The sequence below is a fragment of the Bubalus kerabau genome, chromosome 11 (assembly GCF_029407905.1).
Source record: "Bubalus kerabau isolate K-KA32 ecotype Philippines breed swamp buffalo chromosome 11, PCC_UOA_SB_1v2, whole genome shotgun sequence".
Taxonomy (NCBI): Eukaryota; Metazoa; Chordata; class Mammalia; order Artiodactyla; family Bovidae; genus Bubalus; species Bubalus kerabau.
Window position 1 is genome coordinate 35758035 of NC_073634.1, and position 21880 is coordinate 35779914.

The 21880-nt window shown below is 38.1% G+C and overlaps 1 protein-coding gene across 1 annotated transcript in view; it reads right to left on the reverse strand.

Moving 5' to 3' along the window:
- The window catches only part of NRXN1 (neurexin 1), a 756469-nt gene extending 736115 nt beyond the window's left edge, over positions 1-20354 (reverse strand). Inside the window, exons 1-2 of the mRNA XM_055540064.1 lie at positions 20166-20354; positions 16883-17044 (exon numbers count right to left, since the gene is read on the reverse strand). Coding sequence (XP_055396039.1) covers positions 16883-17044; positions 20166-20339 — 336 coding nt within the window. The 5' untranslated portion in view covers positions 20340-20354. The remainder of the gene's footprint in view (positions 1-16882; positions 17045-20165) is intronic.
- Between the last annotated feature and the right edge of the window lie 1526 nt (positions 20355-21880).

The following is a 21880-nucleotide window of genomic DNA, read 5'->3' on the forward strand; positions in this document are numbered from 1 at the left end:
TTTGGCTAGAGGACTTTTGAGAATAGGACTTTCAGATAGCTTTGTGAGAATAATGCTTATTTGCGTTTGTTACCAAGGCCACAAGAAGGATTTTACCTCAGAACTTAAACCTTATTGGAAAGGGACCTCAGCGTATATAAAGCTTAATACCCTCATTTCAGTTCAGTTCAGTTCAGTTGCTCAGTCCTGGCTGACTCTTTGCAACCCCATGGACTGCAGCATGCTAGGCCTCCCTGTTCATCACTAACTCCTGGAGTTTACTCAAACTCATGTCCATTGAGTCAGTGATGCCATCCAACCATCTCATCCTCTGTCGTCCCCTTCTCCTGCCTTCAATCTTTTCCAGCATCAGGGTCTTTTCCAATGAGTCAGTTCTTTACATCAGGTGGCCAAAGTATTGGAGTTTCACCTTTAGCATCAGTCCTTCCAATGAACACCCAGGACTAATTTCCTTTAGGATGGACTGGTTGGATCTCCTTGCAGTCCAAGGGATTCTCAAGAGTCTTCTCTAACACAACAGTTCAAAACCATGAGTTCTTTGGTGCTCAGCTTTCTTTATACTCCAACTTTAACATCTGTACATGATTAGACTAGACAGACCTTTGTTGGCAAAGTAATGTCTTTTATTTTTAAACTGTCTAGGTTGGTCATAACTTTTTTTTCAAGGAGCAAGCATCTTTTAATTTCATGGCTGCAGTCACCATTTGTAGTGATTTTGGAGCCCCCAAAATAAAGTCTCTCACTGTTTCCATTGTTTCCCCCTCTATTTGCCATGAAGTGATGGGATCAGATGCTATGATCTTAGTTTTCTGAATGTTGAGTTTTAAGCCAACTTTTTCACTCTCCTCTTTCACTTTCATCAAGAGGCTCTTTAGTTGTCCTTCACTTTCAGCCATAGGGTGGTGTCATCTGCATATCTGAGATATTATTGATATTATTGATATTTCTCCCAGCAATCTTGATTCCAGCTTGTGCTTCATCCAGTCTGGCATTTTGCATGATGTACTCCGTATATAAGTTAAATAAGCAGGGTGACAATATACTGCCTTGACGTACTACTTTACCGATTTGGAACCAGTCTGTTATTCCATGTCCAGTTCTAACTGTTGCTTCTTGACCTGCATACAGATTTCTCAGGAGGCAGGTCAAGTGGTCTGATATTCCCATCTCTTTAAGATGTTCCACAGTTTGTTGTGATCCACACAGTCAAAGGCTTTGGCATAGTCAATAAAGAGAAGTAGATGTTTTTCTGGAACTCTTGCTTTTTTGGTGATCCAACAGATGTTGGCAATGTGATTTCAGGTTCCTCTGGGTTTTCTAAATCCAGCTTGAACATCTGGAAGTTCATGGTTCACATAATGTTGAAGCCGGTCTTGGAGAATTTTGAGCATTAATTTCCTAGTATGTGAGACGAGTGCAATCCCCTCTCTTAACAGATGAAAACCCTGGTGCTCAGAGAGGTTAAATGGCAATCCACTCCAGCACTCTTGCCTGGAAAATCCCATGGATGGAGAAGCCTGACAGGTTACAGTTCATGGGCTCGCAAAGAGTCGGACATGACTGAGCGACTTCACTTTCACTTTCAGAGAGGTTAAGTGAATTGCATTGGGTTACACTTCCCATGTCTTGGCCAGCTTTCAGACCTGTGTTGTCCAAAGGATCAAAAAGTGCATCTGGAAAGCCAGTTTTCTTACTTCTTCATGCTTCCCATGGCTCTAGTTCTCTACTCCTTTGAGCCCTGATCTGAAGAAAAATAGCTGGTTTGATAGCTTTGTTTGTGTAGAAATATATAGATGTGTCTTGTGTTGGTATTTTTTTACTTTCGTCTCCCAAACTCATCAAGTCACCTGGATTCTACCTTCAAGGGCCCTCTGGATTGTTTGCTCCTCTCTGTTCTTCTCTTGCCTAAGACTGATCTTGAACATCTCTATCGATCTGTTTCAGTGTTCTCTTTTTTTCAACTGGAGCCTTAGCGTCTTTTGATCCTTTGTATTAAATCCTGGCCCAACCACAGACTTTTCAAGAAGTATCCATAGCACTCTATAACACATAGCAGTCTTTGTTAAAGTCCTTGCATCAGCTTTTATTTATATCATTGAGTGTTCTGCCTATGTTTTCCTCTAAGAGTTTTATACTTTCTGGTCTTACATTTAGGTCTTTAATCCATTTTGAGTTTATCTTTGTGTATGGTATTAGGAAGTATTCTAATGTCATTCTTTTACATGTAGTTGTCCAGTTTTTCCCCCAAAACAGCAAAATTCTATAAAGCAATTATCCTTCAATAAAAATAAATTAATTTTTTAAAAAAGTCCTTGCATCAGGTGCATCTTTATTACCTTAAATGTTTGTTAAATGAATGAAAAGTTGTGGGGACCAGGATCTGCAGCAGTAAATTTTCAGGTGATTCTTAACACACAAAAGTCCCAACCACTGGAGCAGTCATATCCTGTCATGATTTTATCCATTTTCAGCATTATTTCCTCTAATTTATATCCAGCACCAGTATTCCATGTATCCTTTCCTGAGTCACACTGATGGACCCTAGACATTCCCTACATGTTTGTGTATTCTTTTACAACCATGCCATTTCTCCAAATTCTCCTCTGTCTCAAACTTTGTATCTCACATCCTACTCACTTGCAGATATATTCTTTTCTTTGAAAGCTAAGTGCAAATAGTATCTCCCTGGGAAAGTCTGTTTTTCTGACATTTCTTGATGCTCCTCTCTACATCATGTTGCCATAGAATGCAGTAGAAACCTTTGTTGTAGAAATGATCTCACTTGAGTGTAATTATAATGAATCAACTAAAGGGTTATAGAGCACCAACTATGCCCCAGGCTATAGCACTAAGAAAGTCATAATCCTTGCCAACAAACGAGCAGAACAGTCGTCCCCTAATGGCAACCCACTCCAGTGTTCTTGCCTGGAGAATCCCAGGGATGGGGGAGCCTGGTGGGCTGCGGTCTATGGGGTCGCACAGGGTCGGACACGACTAAAGCGACTTAGCAGCAGCAGTAGCAGCAGCAGCAGCTTTTCTCAACTAGAAAAGTCATCTGAACCACAGAACGTAGAAAATTAGCTGAGTAACTATTTTCTCAATTCTCCCAATGATGATCCATAACTAGCACTGTTACATAACAATGGATGTCTTAGGGCCTTAGGGCTTAACATTCTTGAGAAACCCTAGATGATCAAACACCTATACAATTATAGTAGCAATACTACGATAGAGATGAGCTCAGGATGAGGCAGAAAAGCAGAATAAGGTGACCTAACTACTTATGTGTTTCTTTCAACTGTACCACATCTTATTCTCTTTCTCTCTCTCTCTTTTTTTTATCTTCACTTGGCATCTTGCACAGGCTCATTTCATGGAGGTCATTTGATACATTTTGTTGCTGTTATCAAATTATAGCACTGAAATTCATTTTTATGGTTGGGTGTCTTCAGAATCCAGACAAGGTGATGCAAATCATTCATATTTGTAAACCCAGCATCTACTCAGTGCTAGAGACAGCTGGTTCTCACTGAGGGCTTGGTGAATAAATACACACATTTTAAAGGATTATTACTCAATTATCATACGTATAACTACAATACTTAAAGCAAAACAAGCACGAATGTAAAAATATTTCCTATTACTTAAACTTCACTTCTGGATATTCCACTTCAAATTTAATTATTAATACTCCCTGTGTTATGTGTATTTTTAAGCTAGAAAGAAGGAATTGCATTAAAAGTGCAAGTAAAGTTGTATGAAGTGAAAAAAGGCTACATTTTCTTGAATGGGGGATGAAACTAAATGGAAGTATTTTCAGTGTTATTCTAATCTAATAAAGCCAGAGAGATTTAGTTTTAATGCATTTTCAAGAAAAAATAGCCTCTAATTACACACTGAGTTTAGAGGAAGATAGTAGGGGAGGATTTAAAGTGCCATAAAATTCTGGTCTCCTTAAGAAATTTTGAGGAGGTCTGTGATACTTTCTTTTCTGACCGCAGAGTATGCAGCCAGCTCACTTCAAAGTTATTTTTTCTGTAAGCATTGCATAAGCACACACTTCACACTCTTCTTGGGATTAATGGTTTTTCCATTAATGTCACTTAAAGCCATCTCTGTTCACTTAATCACCAAGAAAAGTTTGGGCTGAGTGTCCTTCAGTTGAGAGTGGTGTCATACTCCTTACTTTCCTTTAGTAGGGTCAGTAGGGTCGCTCAATCATGTCTGACTCTTTATGACCCCATGGACTGCAGCACGCCAGGCTTCTCTATCACCAACTCCTGAAGCTCAATCAGACTCATGCCCATCGAGTTGGTGGTGCCATCCAACCATGTCATCCTCTGTCGTCCCCCCTCCTCCTGCCTTTCCCCACATCAGGGTCTTTTCCAATGAGTCAGTTCTTCGCATTAGGTGGCCAAAGTTTTGGAGCTTCTGCTTCAGCATCAGTCCTTCCAATGAATATTAAGAACTGATTTCCTTTAGGATTGACTAGTTGATCTCCTTGCAGTCCAAGGGACTCTTTAGAGTGTTCTCCAACACCACAGCTCAAAAGCACTAATTCTTTGGCACTCAGCTTTTTTATGGTCCAACTCTCACTTCCATACATGACTACTAGAAAAATCATAGGTTTGACTAGACAGAGCTTTGTCAGCAAAGTAATGTTTCTGCTTTTTAATATGTTGTCTAGGTTGGTCATAGTTTTTCTTTCAAGGAGCAAGCGTCTTTTAATTTTATGGCTGCAGTCACTGTGCCCATTTATTTTGGAGCCCAAGAAAATAAAGTCTGTCACTGCTTCCACTGTTTCCCCATCTATTTGCCACTAAGTGATGGGACCAAAAGCCATGATCTTCATTTTTTGAATGTTGACTTGTAAGCCAGCTTTTTCACTCTCCTCTATCACCCTCATCAAGAGGCTCTTTAGTTCCTCTTTGCTTTCTCCCATAAGGGTGGTGTCATCTGCATATCTGAGGTTATTGATATTTCTTCCGGCAATCTTGATTCCAGCTTGGGCTTCCTCCAGCCCAGCGTTTTGCATGATGTACTCTGCATATAAGTTAAATAAGCAGGGTGTCAATATACTGCCTTGACGTACTATTTTTCCAATTTGGAACCAGTCCACCATTCCATATCTTGTTCTAAATGTTGCTTCTTGAACTGCATATAGGTTTCTTAGGAGGAAGGTAAGGGGGTCTGGTATTCCCATCTCTTGAAGAATTTTCCACAGTTTATTGTGATCCACACAGTCAAAGGCTTTGGCATAGTCAATGAAGAAGAAGTAGATGTTCTGGAATTCTCTGGCTTTTTTCTATGATCCAACAGATGTTGGCAATTTGATTTCTGGTTCCTCTGGGTTTTCTAAATCCAACTTGAACATCTGGAAGTTCTCGGTTCATGTAATACTGAAGCTTAGCTTGGAGAATTTTGAGCATTACTTTGCTAGCATGTGAGATAAGTGCAATGGTGTGGTAGTTTGAACATATCTTCCTCTAGGGGGCTCTTACTCAAATTCATGTTGCAAAAGCAGTATTTCCCTAAATGGTTCCTTAATGCCTCAAATCCCCCAATTGTTTAATTTATACTCAAGGAAGAGTTTACTTCCTTTAGGGCATAATCCATTATGTTACAAAGTTGTTACAATGTAAATAAATACATAGAAATCTGTTTAAGTTAGCAAATTGTAGTAAGGTAAAAATAACCCTGAATAAACCATGGCCTAAAAAAATGTGAAAAGTGTACATGGAAAATTCAGCATAAAAATATAACCATGCAAAAATAATAATTAACCCAAGTAGACCTGCACATAGTGATTTTCAGCACTTTTGCAAAGGAACAAATTTTGCTATGAAAGCAGTACTCAAAATCAAATAAAGGTTAGGAGACCTAGTTTAAAATTGTTATTAAAACACACAGGTATTTTACTTTAATGGTCATGGGCGTAGTTCCAACTATTTCGGAAGCAAAAGCTTATTGCTTGGATAGTAAATACAACTGATCCCAAGGCTATATTTGCCACTAAATTTAGAATGTTGGGAGGTTAGCCCTGAAGGGATCCTGGTGGTTTATCTGCCCTTGGTGTAATCTGACACAAAGATCCTGATGTCCATCTCCTGCAAAAGGCTGAGCCCAAGCAGGAAGTATAGGAGAAGTGAGCCTAGGAGTGTTTTCCTAGGGTCTTGTCATTCTGAGATGCTGAGGCTCTGGGTGTAAGCCTCAGAGTCATTTCTAAGCTACTTAATTGTATACTGTTTTATATTTAATATGTTTAAAATGCAGATCATAGTTGCAATTGAGGTTCATTCTAGCCATGTTTAATGCCAATCATAGCATAATTGTGCATCATGCAGTCAATGATGGGAGTTCCCAGGGGGCACTAATGGTAAAGAACCTCCCTGCCAGACATGGATTCAATCCCTGGGTCGGGAAGATCCCCTGGAGAAGGGCATGGTAACTCACTCTGGTATTCTTGCCTAGAGAATCCCATGGATAAAGAAATCTGGTGGGCTACAGTTCATGGGATTGCACAGAGTCAGATATGACTGAAGAGACTTAGTGTGTGCACACAGTCAATGATGTCAATAAAATAAAGGGGCTGAGGTGCTCCAGATGAGTGATTTTCAAAGTTTAATTTGCATATGAAATCACCCGGGTATCTTATTAAAATATAGATTTTGATTTAGTAGATCTGGGGAGGAGCCTGAGGTTTTTCATCTAAGAAGCTCCTAGGTGATATTGACGCTGCTTGTTCACAGGCCATATCTTGAAGAGTAAATCCTTAAATGGGCTAAGAACTGCTGCTGGGCTTTATTTCCTAGTTGCATGCCATTGTTTAGAAATTGTTCTATATAAATTCTATGTAATTTTATATAAATGTTTTGATTAATCCAGGATAAATCAAAAAATTATTAAACAATAGCTGAAGGTAATGTTCATGAAGGATGGATGGCAATGTTAGAGAAGAAAATGTAAACAAAAAGGTCAATTTACTCTTGCAAGCAAACACTGAAGTCTTACATATGAGACTGTTTTGTCTACAGATGGTGAGTGTAGGCAAGGAATACAGTGATTGTGCTTGAAAAATACTGTAATGTGAAATCTGATGATGATGATAAAATCCTTAAAAAGTAAAAAACACAACTGCATTTAAACCATAAAAAAAAAAAAACTGGACTATCACCAGTTATGAAAAATATACCAATTTTTTTCCAAAAAATGATGAGTTTCTCAGTCATCTTTACTTTTGCTGCTGCTGCTGGCTATTATAATTTAGGAGAACAAAAGAGGAAAACACATTGGCTAGAGTCAATAAACAGTGTTTCTTCTGAATTCTTTTACAGATGAGTATTGTGGCCTTGATGATGTTATAAATAATTTGTGGCATTGAAGTCAATTTCCTCACAGAGCTGTTGGGAGAGTTAAATGAAATAATTTTTAAAATGAGATAATATGTGCAAAATCTCATATATGTGTCTGAAACCCAGACAATTCTCATATTTTACAGGGTCCAGTGCAAAAATAAAAATGAAGGGTCCCTTGTTCAAAGTTACTAAGAATTTCAAGTGGCAAGAGGAAGATATTAAACCAAGTGCAGGGTCCTTCTGTATGTGGGGGCCCTGTGTGACTACATAGGTCACATGTCCACAAAATATATATCTATTGGTCCATTCCTATCTGCAATATAATCATAGTTAACACTCATCATTTATTGAAATAGTCCAGTATAATGGGTACTATGCTGAGTCCTTCAATTACATACATTCAGTTAATCCTTTAGAGTGAAGGAAAAAGGAAGCCAAAAATACTAAATTACTATTCGCAGGTTACACAACTACCAAGTCTAGGGAGCCAGGGCTTGAACCCAGGTCTGTCTGATTCTAATGTAATTTGTCATAATTAATTTAATGGAATAACAATCTATAACTGGTTACTATTATCCCATTTGACTGAAATTTAGAAACTTAGTTTCAGAAAAATATAAATGTTTGATGGACAATTCATTCATCATGATTTTGATTGGATAACCTATGTCAACCTAATTATCATATCCTGGCACTTCACACAGACCCTGATACATAGTAGATAGTCATATCATGTATACAGAACTAAACTGAACACTCAGAATCACCAATTTGTCTGTGTGCAGAATACTCAACAAAGATAAAAAAAATCTCATTTTCCTATTATTTAAAAATCACATGCTTCGAATGATAACAAAATTATTTTCACTTTAAAGTAATTAGTTTTAAATGTGTTTCAATAGTGATGAATCTCCTGAAAAAAAAAAAAAAAGACCAATTACCATGTACAGGAATAATTTTCTTCCAAACATAGCACTTGATCCAAAGAACTAAGTGAAGAGTAAATCATCTCATAATAAAAATTAAGATGAAGACTAAAATATTCCCTTTGTTTTGGATGGATATTAGATTTTTAAAATATGGTTCATACTTAGCAAAGTACAAGTTTGCATTTCTATGGAGCTTTTCTTTTCTAATGTGTTTTTTTAATCCTTCATATCATTTTATCTTTTCTATTCTTTTCTAAATCTGAGAGCAGAGCAAATTCATTGTGCTTTAATCTCATATAATATCATGCCCATTATAGAGTTGAGCAAAGAGAGACAGAGAGGATAACTCAGATTACTTTGTCACCTTCTCTTTGAAAGTATTACCCATCACCTCTGGCTGAATTAATAACAGCTTTCACTGTATTTTTAGAGCAATTTCCACTGCCTCAATGAAGGTACCTGTAATGTAATTTTCTGTTTCTTTGTCAGGCTGTCCTTCCAGATTTCTAAGCATGTTGTCTTATTTATAGGTATGTCCCCGGTATCTACTACAGAGCCTAGCACACAGTAGGTATTGACTAATGTTGATTCACTGAATGCACACGTGCATAAGTGAACAGAACAATTTAAACAGGGTACTGCAGTGGGTGCTGAAATTAAGAGGAAATGTTTAGTCGTAGACATTATTCATTATTGCTTTCTGCTGGGCTAGAAAAATGTCATAGTCTATAAAATGCATCAATTCCTCTGAATTAAAATGTCATCGAACCTCCTACCCAGCCATGTTTTGCTAGCTTGATATCTGAAAGCACTACAATGCATTATGCCAACTGCTGATATAGTTCCAGGCTATGGGGCATCTGCTGAAAATGATGGGAAATAAAAATTCTGTGGGTCCCCTGGAAGGGAGGTTACTATGTTAAAAAAGCTGAATTCCAGACAAGGACTCACCAGATGCTTGGAGACTAAAGAGCTGAGTTCCACTTCCTCAGGGACCTGAGCAGATGGGACCCCCTGAATCCAATCTCAAAGAGGACTGTCTATGGCAAAATGCCTGGTTTCTGCCCCAATTGCTTATTTCCCTGTCCTCAAGGCTACAAGGCACAGAAGCAAATTTACTCTCGACAATCTATGAAGCCAATACTTTATAGAAATCTAGAAAGTACTTCCAAATGTATTTTTTGTGCATCCCTGTTCAAATGGTTGGCTACAGAGTTCAGAAATTGATGACAAGCATTATTGCCTTATTTACATCCACAGAGGAGGAAGAATATGCAGACTTACAGAGTAGAGAAGACTTTTACAGAGGTGACATCCCAATACCAGTTAAAACTGTGAGAGGAAAAGTCCCCCAGGAAGCTCACCTATAACTGAGCATTCAAGAAATAAATATCTCCTGCTCTTTCTCCTCCCACTTAGACATCTCCTTCTGCAACATCCTAGGAAGCTAGGCTGTGTTTTCTTTGGCTTCAAGATTGCTATAAAGTTCATTCCATTTAATTATACCTTAATGAAAAGACTGAGAATGAGGAAAGATAAGTGAAATTACATTATGTGTAAAGAAAGCAACATAGAGTAGTAAAGGAGAGGATTCTGTGGTTAGATTAGTTAACGTTTAGGTCTTGGCCCTGCTGCTTAGTAACTGTTTTTTCCTAGGTCAGTTACCGAACTTCGCTTGTCTCCATGTCCTCATTTGTCAAATACAAACGGTATTACTATACTTTTATCACGGTCGGAGAGTTACTTTTGAACATATAAAACAAGGGAAAAATGACAGTGCACTGGTCTAGGCAATTTAATAATAAAAGTAGCACCAAAGATAAAATGCTGTAAGTCTACATATATATATTTTTTTCCTCCCTTGCCACTATGTTTCAAGTACTGAATATCAAGTTGTTTCACAGTTTCATCCTTTTATTGTTTAGGAATAAATTATTATGTTTGCTATGTTGCTGATGCCCTCAGTAAAATGGGTTAACTCAGTGGATGCTGTAGATATTACATGAAAAATAGAAAATACTTAGTATATTAGTATTATTATTACTGTTCTGGAATATACCAACCCTCTTGCCCTTTTATAATAGCTCTTTTAATATCCCTGTGTATAATGCCTAGTATAATCCTACCCACAACTAGGGACCACAGAGTTTATATTACTGGAGTCGTTTGGATGAACACATTCAGGCAATGTGCTCTAACTAGGAAAAGTACTCAACTTAGGGATGGAAAATCAAGGTCATGGTCCAACCTCACCACTCAGAGACATGTGCTCTGCTAAGATCTCAGAGTCCTCATTTGTATAATGAGGATATTATTATTATTATTGCTATTACCTCACAGGAGTTCTTGAAATGACATCCTTAAATAGGAAAGGGGGTTGCCTGACTTAAAAGAAGCTGTTGGTCTGCTGTCTTAAACATGAAAGGAGGCAAGGGTAATTGACCTCTGTTTGCATTCTAGTGCTGACAATTTATTACAGCAGAAGACTTGAAACACATTTCAGTAATTCCACGATCTGAAAGAAATTAGGCAGGGCTTATAATAAATCAGGTTAGTAGTACATAAGAATTTGTCAAATTCTTTGACATTCTCACATACTCCATCTTACTTTCTCGTTAAAGTTTAAAAAGCAAACTGCCATCTTCTGTATTTTAAATCAGATGGAGAAAATTTATTTTCTTTCTAGACTAGAACTTTTGCCCAATGCTGTAAGTCAATGGGCCTCCTCTGCAGCTAAGGCTAAACTAAGCTCTCTTACAAGTCACTAAACCACAACCCTGCCTCTAGGAATACAGCACCGAGACAGAGGGTGACTTCTGTTACAGGAATTCCTTTGTATTTTCATACAGTCTCTTATTTGGATGGCATTAGTAAAATATCTCCCAAAATAGTTACACTGAGGACATTCTGAAAAACATAATTAAAGTAGAAATTAGTATCCTTAGTTATATAATTATACCGTGAGTAAAAATACATGGATATGTATGGAAAATGGCTAGGAAGAAGTGAGATGGAAATGCAAAGACAGTTCTCTTTTGAAAAGAATGAATGAGGCATGCAGAAAGTTTAACATAACTACACTGTAAAAATACCCACCGATATATAGACTGTGACAGCGTAATGGGAGAGGAAAGGCAGAAACTATCTCAGGGATCAGGGACCCCAAGAAGGAAGAGTCTGGAGGAAATTGAAACCTGGGAGAACTATGTTTAATCATGACTTTGGATCTCCTATGAGGAAGTCCTCTCACATAAGGATCCTCCCTTTACCCAAGTTGCATGATGATCAACGAAGATCTCTTTACCCTCCAAAGTCTTCATTGATGTCAAATTTCTCCAACAGGTCAGACTTCTACTTCAAACTTGGAAAGATTACTTAAAATGAAAATAAATATGCCATGGATTTTTGTTCTTACATGTAAATGATACGCACTCTACTCTCTGAGTCATGAGGAAATAAGAACAGGATACCACAGAACCCAAATTTGATGAGGTGGTTCTATCATAGAAGATAAACTGAGAAGCCTTCACAATCTTCTCAAGTTCTGTTGCCCTCCCAGAAGGATAGGAGTTAAGAGGTATTTGCATGAAGGAACTATTGCACCTTTTTCTCAGCAATGATACTGATACATTGTATGATCCACAGCAATGCCGCTGCAAATGGCAGAGGGGACCATGCTGATCACATGCAGGTATTAACTATTTTTTTCCACAGTTGGATGAAAATGCTTGCATAAGAGGATATTTTCTGAACTTCATCCACCTCACAGCCTCTTCTAAATTTTTACTGTGAAAAGTTTCTCAGTGTAATTAAAGGCTGCACTGATCTAATTAGGTTGATGAAATTTTCAGTAAGGATTTGATTCCCCCTAGCATTTCAATTATTTATTTATTTTTCTAGAATCTTTCTTAGGCTTATCCCAAGCAACTGTCAGTGGTAGCCTTCTACATTTTCTTACTCAGGCAATGTCTCCACTCACACAATGTATTTTAAGACCTTCAGCAAGGACACATAGCTAAAAATAAACTTCAAATAAAGCATTCCAAGTCATTTTACTGAACACAATCCTTTCCTTCCTCCTTGACTTCATTTCCCTACTAACAAACTATGTTGAGTAATTTTCACTCTGCAGGAGGGAAATAGGTGTTTCAAAGCATTATGAAGGCACAAAGGGACTAAGAAATGCATAATAGCAGAAGGAGATTCTGAGGCAAGATTAATAAGGAGCAGCATGAGCCTTCCTTGTAAGTTATTTATTGCAGAAGCCCTCATGGTCAAAACACTGCAGTAGAAGCACATGTTAGTAAGTTTTCCACTATCTTGGAATATTAAAACACAATTGAACAAAAACCTCTAATGAGCACCTTAGGAATCAACGGTGATACTTTTATACCCACACATAGAGCTTTCCTAGGAGTCTAAGGTGAATGGGCAGGACTATAGGTGTCCTCAAATAGACTCCATCTCACCTAGACACTATGATTTAACTTTCCACAGCATCTTCTGAATCTCTCTACTGTTGGAGCAATCACTCAAAAACTGGCTGCTGGAAAAACTAAATTTAATTTTAAATGATCTTTTTAAGCAACATATATTTCAGGTTTTAGTCAATAGCATAAAGAATGCAAAGAATATAAACAACGCTTCAGCCTAAGCATGATTAGTATTGCTTTGATAAAAATCAGATTTTTTTTTAAAGTGTATTTTCACAGACCTATCACCCTCCAGGAATTTCATAGATGTGGGCTGGTATATGGGTAATTTATTATTTATAATTCTTATTCTAACTTCTCAAATTTATATTCCTGAAAGTAGTTTTCAGTGACCTCAAACATTTCTCCAAAGTCTTTTCGATTTATGATGAAAATACAAATATTTTTTTACAACTACTTTGATCCTCTTATCATAAATTCTTGGTCATTCAAAGCTCCTTCTTGGTTTGAACAAAGCAGTATATGAAGTTCAGGTTATATTTTGCCAAATTATGTTGAAATAATTTATTTTAAAATTTGTTAATCACTAAAAAACAAATTTCTTAATGAAGTTGGCTGCTCTCCATGAAAACTGAGTCTCATTTCAAAAAAGCATTATTGAATGCCATATAGGTAAAGCCCTAATTTCTAGCTACTTCTAATAAACACTAGATTATGGGTTGTTGCAAAGTAATTTTTTTTAAATTTAATTTTCCAAGAACAGAGATGTGAATTAGTGAGAGTGGTAGGCCATCTCTAGTTTTGTATCTTGAGATCTTGAGTGCCACTATTCATAATAAAACAGAACCAGTGATACAAGTAGTATGTTTTATCTGACAATATTCTGTGTTCTAATCCTGTTACCCCTTCATTATTTTGAGGTGGAACAAATAACCTCTAGGTCTATTTCTCAATTTTCAAGATAAGGAGGCTAGACTTGGGAAGTGACTTCCTGTTCCAACACTCCAAAATTTCTTCTATGATTTCAGACATGGTATTATTAGTGTCTCCTCCAGGACTGGTTATCCTAAGGGGGATCACATACTAGACTGAAAATAAAAATGTTATGATCCATATATAAAATCATAATTAAGGTTTTACATAACATTCTACAGGGCAGAAAGCCCATGACAGAGTTAAGGAAGGCTCATATGGGCTTAAAAGAGATGGGGTGAGAATGAATGTGGGTATGTTTCTCTCTTATCAGCAACTCTACAAAGCTCACCTATCTGAGATAAGGTGATGTAGCTCAAAGCCTATGACACTCTGTCACAATTTCATCTCAGTAGTAGGAAGAACAGAGCATTCTAAACAGATACTTTGACTTGGATGGAGACTAGGAACCATCTAAAATCTGACCAAGCAAAGTGTGCTATGAGCTGATCATGCCCATATCCTTCTATACTACTGTGTCAGGAGGAAATAAAGTGTACTCGATTACACATTAATAAAACACTGGCAGGACTTACTCCAAACACATATCCTGGTCTGTAGAGGAAGAGATGTAGGAAGTACCCTATCAGTAAGGCTGATATCTATCCTAGACCTATAGAAACAGTAACATGAGTGAATCCTCATTGTTTGGACTCAGTAGATGAAGTCCCACAGAAAACCACTTGACTCGGTTTTTGTGGTTAAAGACTAATTAAAAAGACAAGTGCAAAATTCATAAGCAACAAGGATATAGCACGGGGCATTATAGCCATTATTTTGTAATAACTGATAATGGAGTATGGGGCCTCCTAGGTTGCCCAGTGGTAAGGAATCCACTTGCCAAGCAGAAGACATGCAGGAGGCTCAGGTTCAATCTCTGGGTTGGGAAGATCCCCTGGAGGAAAAAAAAAAAAAAAGGCAACCCACTCCAGTATTCTTGCCTGGGAAATCCCATGGACAGAGAAGCCTGGTGGGCTACAGTCCATGGGGTCACAGAAGAGTTGATTCAGTGACTAAAACAACAATAATGGAGTATAATCTGCAAAAAAATACTGATCACTACGTTGTACTTGAAACTAATATAAAATTGCAGATCGACTATAATTAAGAAACGAGATGAGTTGTAAAGTGTATCAACTACTCATTAACACAAAGATATTAACGTGAGATATAGTTCAATCTGAAACTAATTTTAGATTAAGGCAATCCATTGAAGACTCATACACACAGGAAGTTGCCTGGCCCAAACTGAAATGTCAGAAGATTATGAGGCACAGTTGAATTTGGGTGATCACTGCAGAAATTCTCATGTTTTTACAGAATACCCAGAAGGGCTCTTTAGTTAGATTTCAGTTTCCTTTCTTTTTCCCAGTCATTAGCAAGACTAACTTGCCAAAGAGGCTGATGGTAGGTTGGAGAGATCACAGTAAAAATGACGGAATGAAGTAGATGGTTAGGGTTATATTCTGCCCCCACCCCAGCTCCCATCTCCAAAAGAAAGATCCAGGCATCATATTGTGAAATCTAAGCATGTTTTCACCATGCTTCTCCCTAGCCTGAAGTGCGTTCTCCATCCCCAGCATCAACAAATCATAATTATCCCTCAAGATGCTCACATCCTGACCTTCTCTGGGTCTTCCTTGTCTACTAGATCCCCATTCATTCACTCTCATTCATATTCAAATGGGTATAAGGGTACCACACAATTGAATATATCATTCCTCACAGTCTATATTACATTTCTGAAAGTTGTTTCTTTTTGTAACAAACTTGAGGGCTTACACAATCTTCTAACAAATATTTCTGTTAGGACACTGTATATTATGGTGGCTAAGGGTACACAAAACTCTGAAATCAGACTGACATGATTTACGCTTTAAAATTTGTTAGCCGTGAGACCTTTGCTCAAGAAACTTACCTGTGCCAAACCTTAGTTTTCTTGCCCCCAAAATGCAGGTAATTACTACTTATATTGTGGAGATCCTTATAAAGCTCTTAGGATTGCATCAGGTGCAAAATAAGAGCTCAGAAAATGCCTATTATTATAACAATAGTAATAACTATTAAGATTTTATTATGCTCACAGAGCTTAGTGCAGTCTTAGGTCATGTTACATATTTGTAAAAATTAAAAGGTCTTTTCTGAAAGACAATCGATCCCTACCACCACAAAGCACAAATACTTCTTATATACACATTCACATACTAGGCAATGCAATACCCAGTATATTTATATAAATGGAAAACAGGTCAGGATAATTTAAGCACTGATAGTTTTTCACTGATGCTTACCTGAAATGAGTTTGATTAGAATATTTTCTTTAAAATAAACGAAAGCACATCACTGCTTACCAGCAACATCTATGGCTAATCAATAATAAATTCAAAGTTATTAAATTTTATATTTTATAGGTCTGTACCATTAAACTACAGCCATGTAATGCAAAAGGAACTTCTGGTTTTAGCAGCCAAAAGAAATTGGGTTGTACCTGAATGAAAACAGGCAGCTTTTATGGGAAAATATTCATACAAGTCAAAACCCAAGGACATTCCTGATTTTTTTCTTCTCACACCCCAACAAGTTCTAATCCTATCAAAAGTTACAATCAACAATGACAGCTGAGAATGAGGGATGAAATTCTTGATATCTTTTAGCCTGAAAGCTTCACTCAGGTGAACATCAAGTTAACTCACAAATGAAACATCTTTACTTCCTTCAGAACATGGTAAAAATATAGGAACAAAGTTTATTTTATGATTCAGATTTATTTTGTGCTTGTTGAATTTGGTCTCTTTTAGCCATTTTTTTTTTCTTTTTTCCTGTAATGCTCAAATAAGTCACCACTGAATATATAACACCTAAGGCATTTGTAGAGATGAGCAAGGTGTTTGGCTTAACTCTAAATCCAATATTTCTTTATGTCTGACTTCCTTTTATAGAGAATATGACTGCCTATGCAAATCTTAACTGTGGATTACTTATAGACTATAAAGATGAGGAACTTAATTCCTTGATAATGTTCTATGAGCTTCCCTCATCCCTCCAAACCTATAAAAACCACAGTGGAATATGGAATTCAAGGTTGTGCCCTTTGACACCACAAACATCAGGTCTTCAGCAAAGGTGCTTTGAGTCTGGATCTGAAATGATGAAATCATGAATTAGAAATGATTCTGGTGACAGAGATATTTACCTCTTTGAGACAACCCATAAAGTTGTTACTGACTGGTGACCCTGGAAGGTCTGCTGTGCTGGGACTGCCTCCAACATAGAAAAAGTCATCAGACCCCAGCATGGTATAATCTTCTTGCGTGTAGCCCGTTGTGGTAAGAATCCCATCCACTGATATTGTCACCTAGATAACAAAGCACAGGGAAAGGACACGCTATACTCAGACCTAGATACTGTAATCCTGGGATATGCCTGTGTTGTGTTTTGTTTTGTTTTTTCATTTTGCTTTTTGCTTTTTTTTTTTTTTTTTTTTTGGTTTTTATTTTTAGACCTATGGCGGAACCCATTTTCATGTCTGTTTGAGGTTTATTCTTGGATTCTATTCAACTAGCCCTAAGAGGTCTAAACTAGTTAGAGAGTTAACTGGTTATTGAACTAGTGTCAGCATCATCCCTAAGGCAACTCAAAAGTTATTTAGCAGACACAAAAATGGTGTTAGTAAAATGCTTCCTAGGTTAGTTTTGCTGGTGTACATATTAGTAAAGTTCAGTCGTCTGTTATTAACTAATCACACGTGCACCTTGTTAACAGAAAAGGCGCAAGCTCTTTCCAGCAATGTCACCGTTTGCACTACTGAGCAGCAGTTGTACAGCATGCAAGTGCCTGCGTCCATGCCAAAGGGGAGGGGGGCGCAAAACAACCAGTGGAAGCGGCACACGCTGAGGCGCACATGCAGGAGGGACAGGACAGTTCAGAAAGGAAAGGAAACCGGGAGAACCAAAGGAAAACACACAACTGCTCGATGAGGAGGGAAAGATGAGTGGGTGTGGCATCTCCAGCATTCCCAGATCAAGGGTGCATGCCATGCGTCATGAATGGTCTGAGGCTGGCTGAGCTTGCGGTCACTCGGGCCAGCCACCATTTTGTCTTTTCCCGTGTTAAACCACAGCTGGATGCAAAACGTTCGAAACGTTAACGATGCCCCTACAGGTGAGTTGGAAAACAGAAGTTGACAGGAACAGGTAAAAAATAAGAAGGTCAACAACAGATGAAAAGAAGGAGGTCAAAGTAAGCAGAAGAGTACCAACCGCAGTTCCTCTTTTGTTAATGATGTCTACAGTTAAAAGAAAGAAAGAAAACACACGGCAAACCCAAAATAAGAAACAATTAGAATGATATCTACCGAACAATGTAGTTTGTTTACCATAGCGTGTCCAATGCCTGAGTGCTTTGTGGAGAAGGGGGGAGAAAGGAAATTAAAAACTGTGAACAAAATAACGATCGTTACTTAAAAAATATGATGGTCTCTACCATGTTAGTACATTTTTTGATTCAGGTAACGGTTAGTAGAATGAAACATTCCATGAATGACATGTTAGTTATTAAGCATGTTAGTAACATAGAAAAAGGGCAAAAAAATTTTACAAGAAAAAAGCAGACTAACAAATAGGCCTCCCACAGAGGTAATATTTTTCCTGCCAGTATTGTTCGTAACTTGCTATGAGACAGAAACAGACATATGGCAATGTTCCTTTGTCTCCCTGAGTATGTCTGACAGACATTTAAAAAGACTAAAAGGGACTCAAAGGCCTAAAGCTCATCAGCTGACCACTGCCACCTTCTGCCCAGAAACGGTCCCTCCCCCGCCCTGGCCCACCCCAGCCCCTGCAAATTCATAGGAATTGGTTGGCATTGCCCTACTACTCAATTTTACAGCATACAGGGACTCCTCCTCAACTCCAAAACTTCCTTCGGTCATATTGATGGACTTTAGGATCACAGTTTACTGCAATGAAACAAAGCAAAGATCCTGACACATAGAATGAGTAGAATGGATTTGTTTTTAATCTGTCCTGCCACACATGCACCCCGGCTGTATAACTGCAGTTTCCTTGGAGCTACCAATTCGCAGTTTGGTTTGTAACCTGAGCAAAGGCAAATCTAGAAAGTGGGCTCCTCAAGCCCCACCCTTCCTTCTGTGCTTCTCTCAAATGAGCCTTCGGCCTCTTGGTGAGAATCTGAGAGAAAAATAAAAAGGGAGAACTAAAGAGACACACATATAAGAAGTCTGTGGCCTACAGCTACCCTGATGGTGGGAAACTCTCCCCCAGGGCAGGGGGGAAACATGCAGGGCCTCTGAAAGGTCTTGGAGGGTCTCAGGAATTCTTTACTTTTACTCCTCTGCCTCAGCTAGACTAACCCTGCACTCCTAAAATTCCTGGTTGCTTCTCTAGCTTGGACAGTTTAAGCCTTTTAGAAGCAGGAAAGAAAAGGTTAGTCAGTTAACAGCTCAGAAAGAGAAGGCTGTTTTAGTAAAGGAAAACCAGAGACAATCCGGTCATTCTGCAACTGTTCAGAGAAACAACAAATATGTTAAGGATATTAGTTTGAGATCAGCATGTACTGCAGAAAAATTAGTCACTGTCAACACTTTACAAAATGGTACATTGTAATATCATAAAATTTCAAATAGTAACCAAAACTCATCATGTTCAATATATAAGGACAATCTATTCACTTTCATCTGAATATATATATGTCTATACTGTAATAATATGTCTCAGTTAAAAGCATACAGTATATGGGGGCCCATAGATAGACTGAAAAAATGGTGTTTTTCTAATATGTAGACACTTGGAAGAATTTTTTAAAAATATAATCAAATAGAAATGGGCAATTAGAAGATGAACTGGTCTCTGCAGAGACATCTGGGGCTTAACATAAGTGTCTGTGCTACAAAATAAAAATATCTGCATAAATAGATTCTTGAGGAGATGTGGAAATCCCCAAATTCATTTTCCCCCTTCAGGGGCTTTTTCTGTCCTCATTTCAGAGATTGGGCTGGGGAGGAAGTAGGGATCGACACAATCCTGAATCACAAACACATTGTTGTTTGATTTTTCTTTTTTTTTAACTACAAAAAAGGAACTGTGATTTAATGATCCCAATGTACATGCTTTCAAATGATCACCATGAAAACTATAATTTAAAATCAAATAAACAAAAAACCAAAAACACAACAGAATCACACACGTCACAGGAAGGGCAGGTCTCAGGGATGACCTTGCAGCCCTCTGGGAAACTGTCACATGTTGATGAGTCAAAACAGCCTTTGGGCCCCTGGAACTTTCTAGATATGCCCCTGCTCAAGTATGGCAGGAAGATTTATCTCAGAAGAAGAAAAAGCTAATTTGTAAGCGACTCTGAGGAGCCCTATCTCATGTTGTTAGGGTTTTCAAGTACCACACAAACACAGCTGTAGCGAGAAACAAAGCCAGTTACTCTCTTATCCACTGCGCTGTTACCTGACGCAGATTCCTGGTGACTTTCACATCATGCCAGGCATTATCATTAAACTTTCCATTCACGGGTTCCACTAGTGCTTCAAAGGCCCCTGATCCCAAATTAATGACCAGAGAGACAGCTCCATTTTTCAGGGCGAGATTGACATAATCGGCTGATTTCCCGGTGTGAAGCATCAGTCCATTCCTCTGAAGGGTCTTAAAGGACAGAGTTATTTCATCGCTGCTGCTTTGAATGGGGTTTTGAGACAAGTCGTAGCAGAAGTATTCCGATCCCTTGAAAGTGGCAATATATTCTTCTTTTCCTGGAGGAAAACAGATACACACATGCATAAGTAAAGAAAATATACTATGCAAATTACCAAATCTTAACAGAAACGATCACTAATCAGCCCCCAGGTTAACTCTTTGTCTAGTTAACATTCATGACAAGAGCCTTGTCAGAGTTAAACAGCACTGTGAAAAAGTGAAAGGGTTAGTCGCTCAGTCGTGCTCGACTCTTTGTGAACCTGTGAACTGTAGCCTGCCAGGCTCCTCAGTCCATGGAATTCAGGCAAGAATCCCGGAGTGGGTTGCCATTCCTTAACAATACTGTAGGTGGCAGCATATTTTTAAGAAACGTCAGCTATTGGGCCATCAACTGCAATAGCTAAATCTGACATTCTTGAAAATTCAATTAATTTTTAAGTATCACTGCAAGAGCTCTGATCAGAGCAAGTAGCTCTGTGATATCTCCAGGGCACAAGTCAGGTACCATAAATACATATTGGATGGTTCTACTCTGCTGGCAACAATGGATTCCGAAGTGTTTGCAATATTCTCTCCACCCAACTGAGGTTATTTTAATTTTCAGTGAGGTATTTATATTCAAAAAATCTTCTCAGTGAAGAGCCACATATTTCCACCATTGAGAAACCATAACCAATTATCTGGTGAGGAGAAAGTAAAGAAGAAAAATAACAGAATTTGGTCTGGGAGTGAATAGATTTCTTATAGAGCGAATGCATTTTTTTTTCTCCCTGGGTGGAGGGGACAGTGATAGAAGGCCTAATGGCAGAAGCTGGATTATTTGTTCATTCTCTGATCTCACCAAGCAGATGGCAAGACTGGCTTTTATGAGACTGGTAAGAATTCCAGCACATTCTCAGGGGAATGGCATGTAAATGAGGTCTCAACATTTTCTATATTTCTCAGTCCTCTCCACATTTATTTAGGGGTAACAACATGGATCCCACAAAATGTTAAATCAAACAGAAATGGTGGCTATTTGGAAAGAGCAGTCTTTTTCCACTAATTAAGTGAGTTTAATCAAAGGAAAAGTAGAAGCCAAAATCTCCCTCAAGTCTCTAGGCAATGATGGCATTGTACCAATAAAAATGAGACCGTATGGTCTGGACTCAGCTTCTAATAAACTATAAACATAGAATTACAAGTGGTACTAGAGAATCTGTTTCACTGGTAATACAGCATCTCTACTGTGCCCACTGGAGGGTTCAAAGGCCAACAGGGGTCTCACTTTTATCTTTATCCTGGCAATAGGATTTTAACTCAGAACTACTTTCATTCAGTAGACATGCATCATGTCTTTGCATTGGAGCTCAAATTAAGGTCTCAGCTCATCAGGCTCCAATGACCTGACTCTCTGGATACAGAAAGCATTGTAACCAATACAGGCAAGCAAGGCAAGGCACTGAGTAAGATAGTGAGTAAGAACTTTC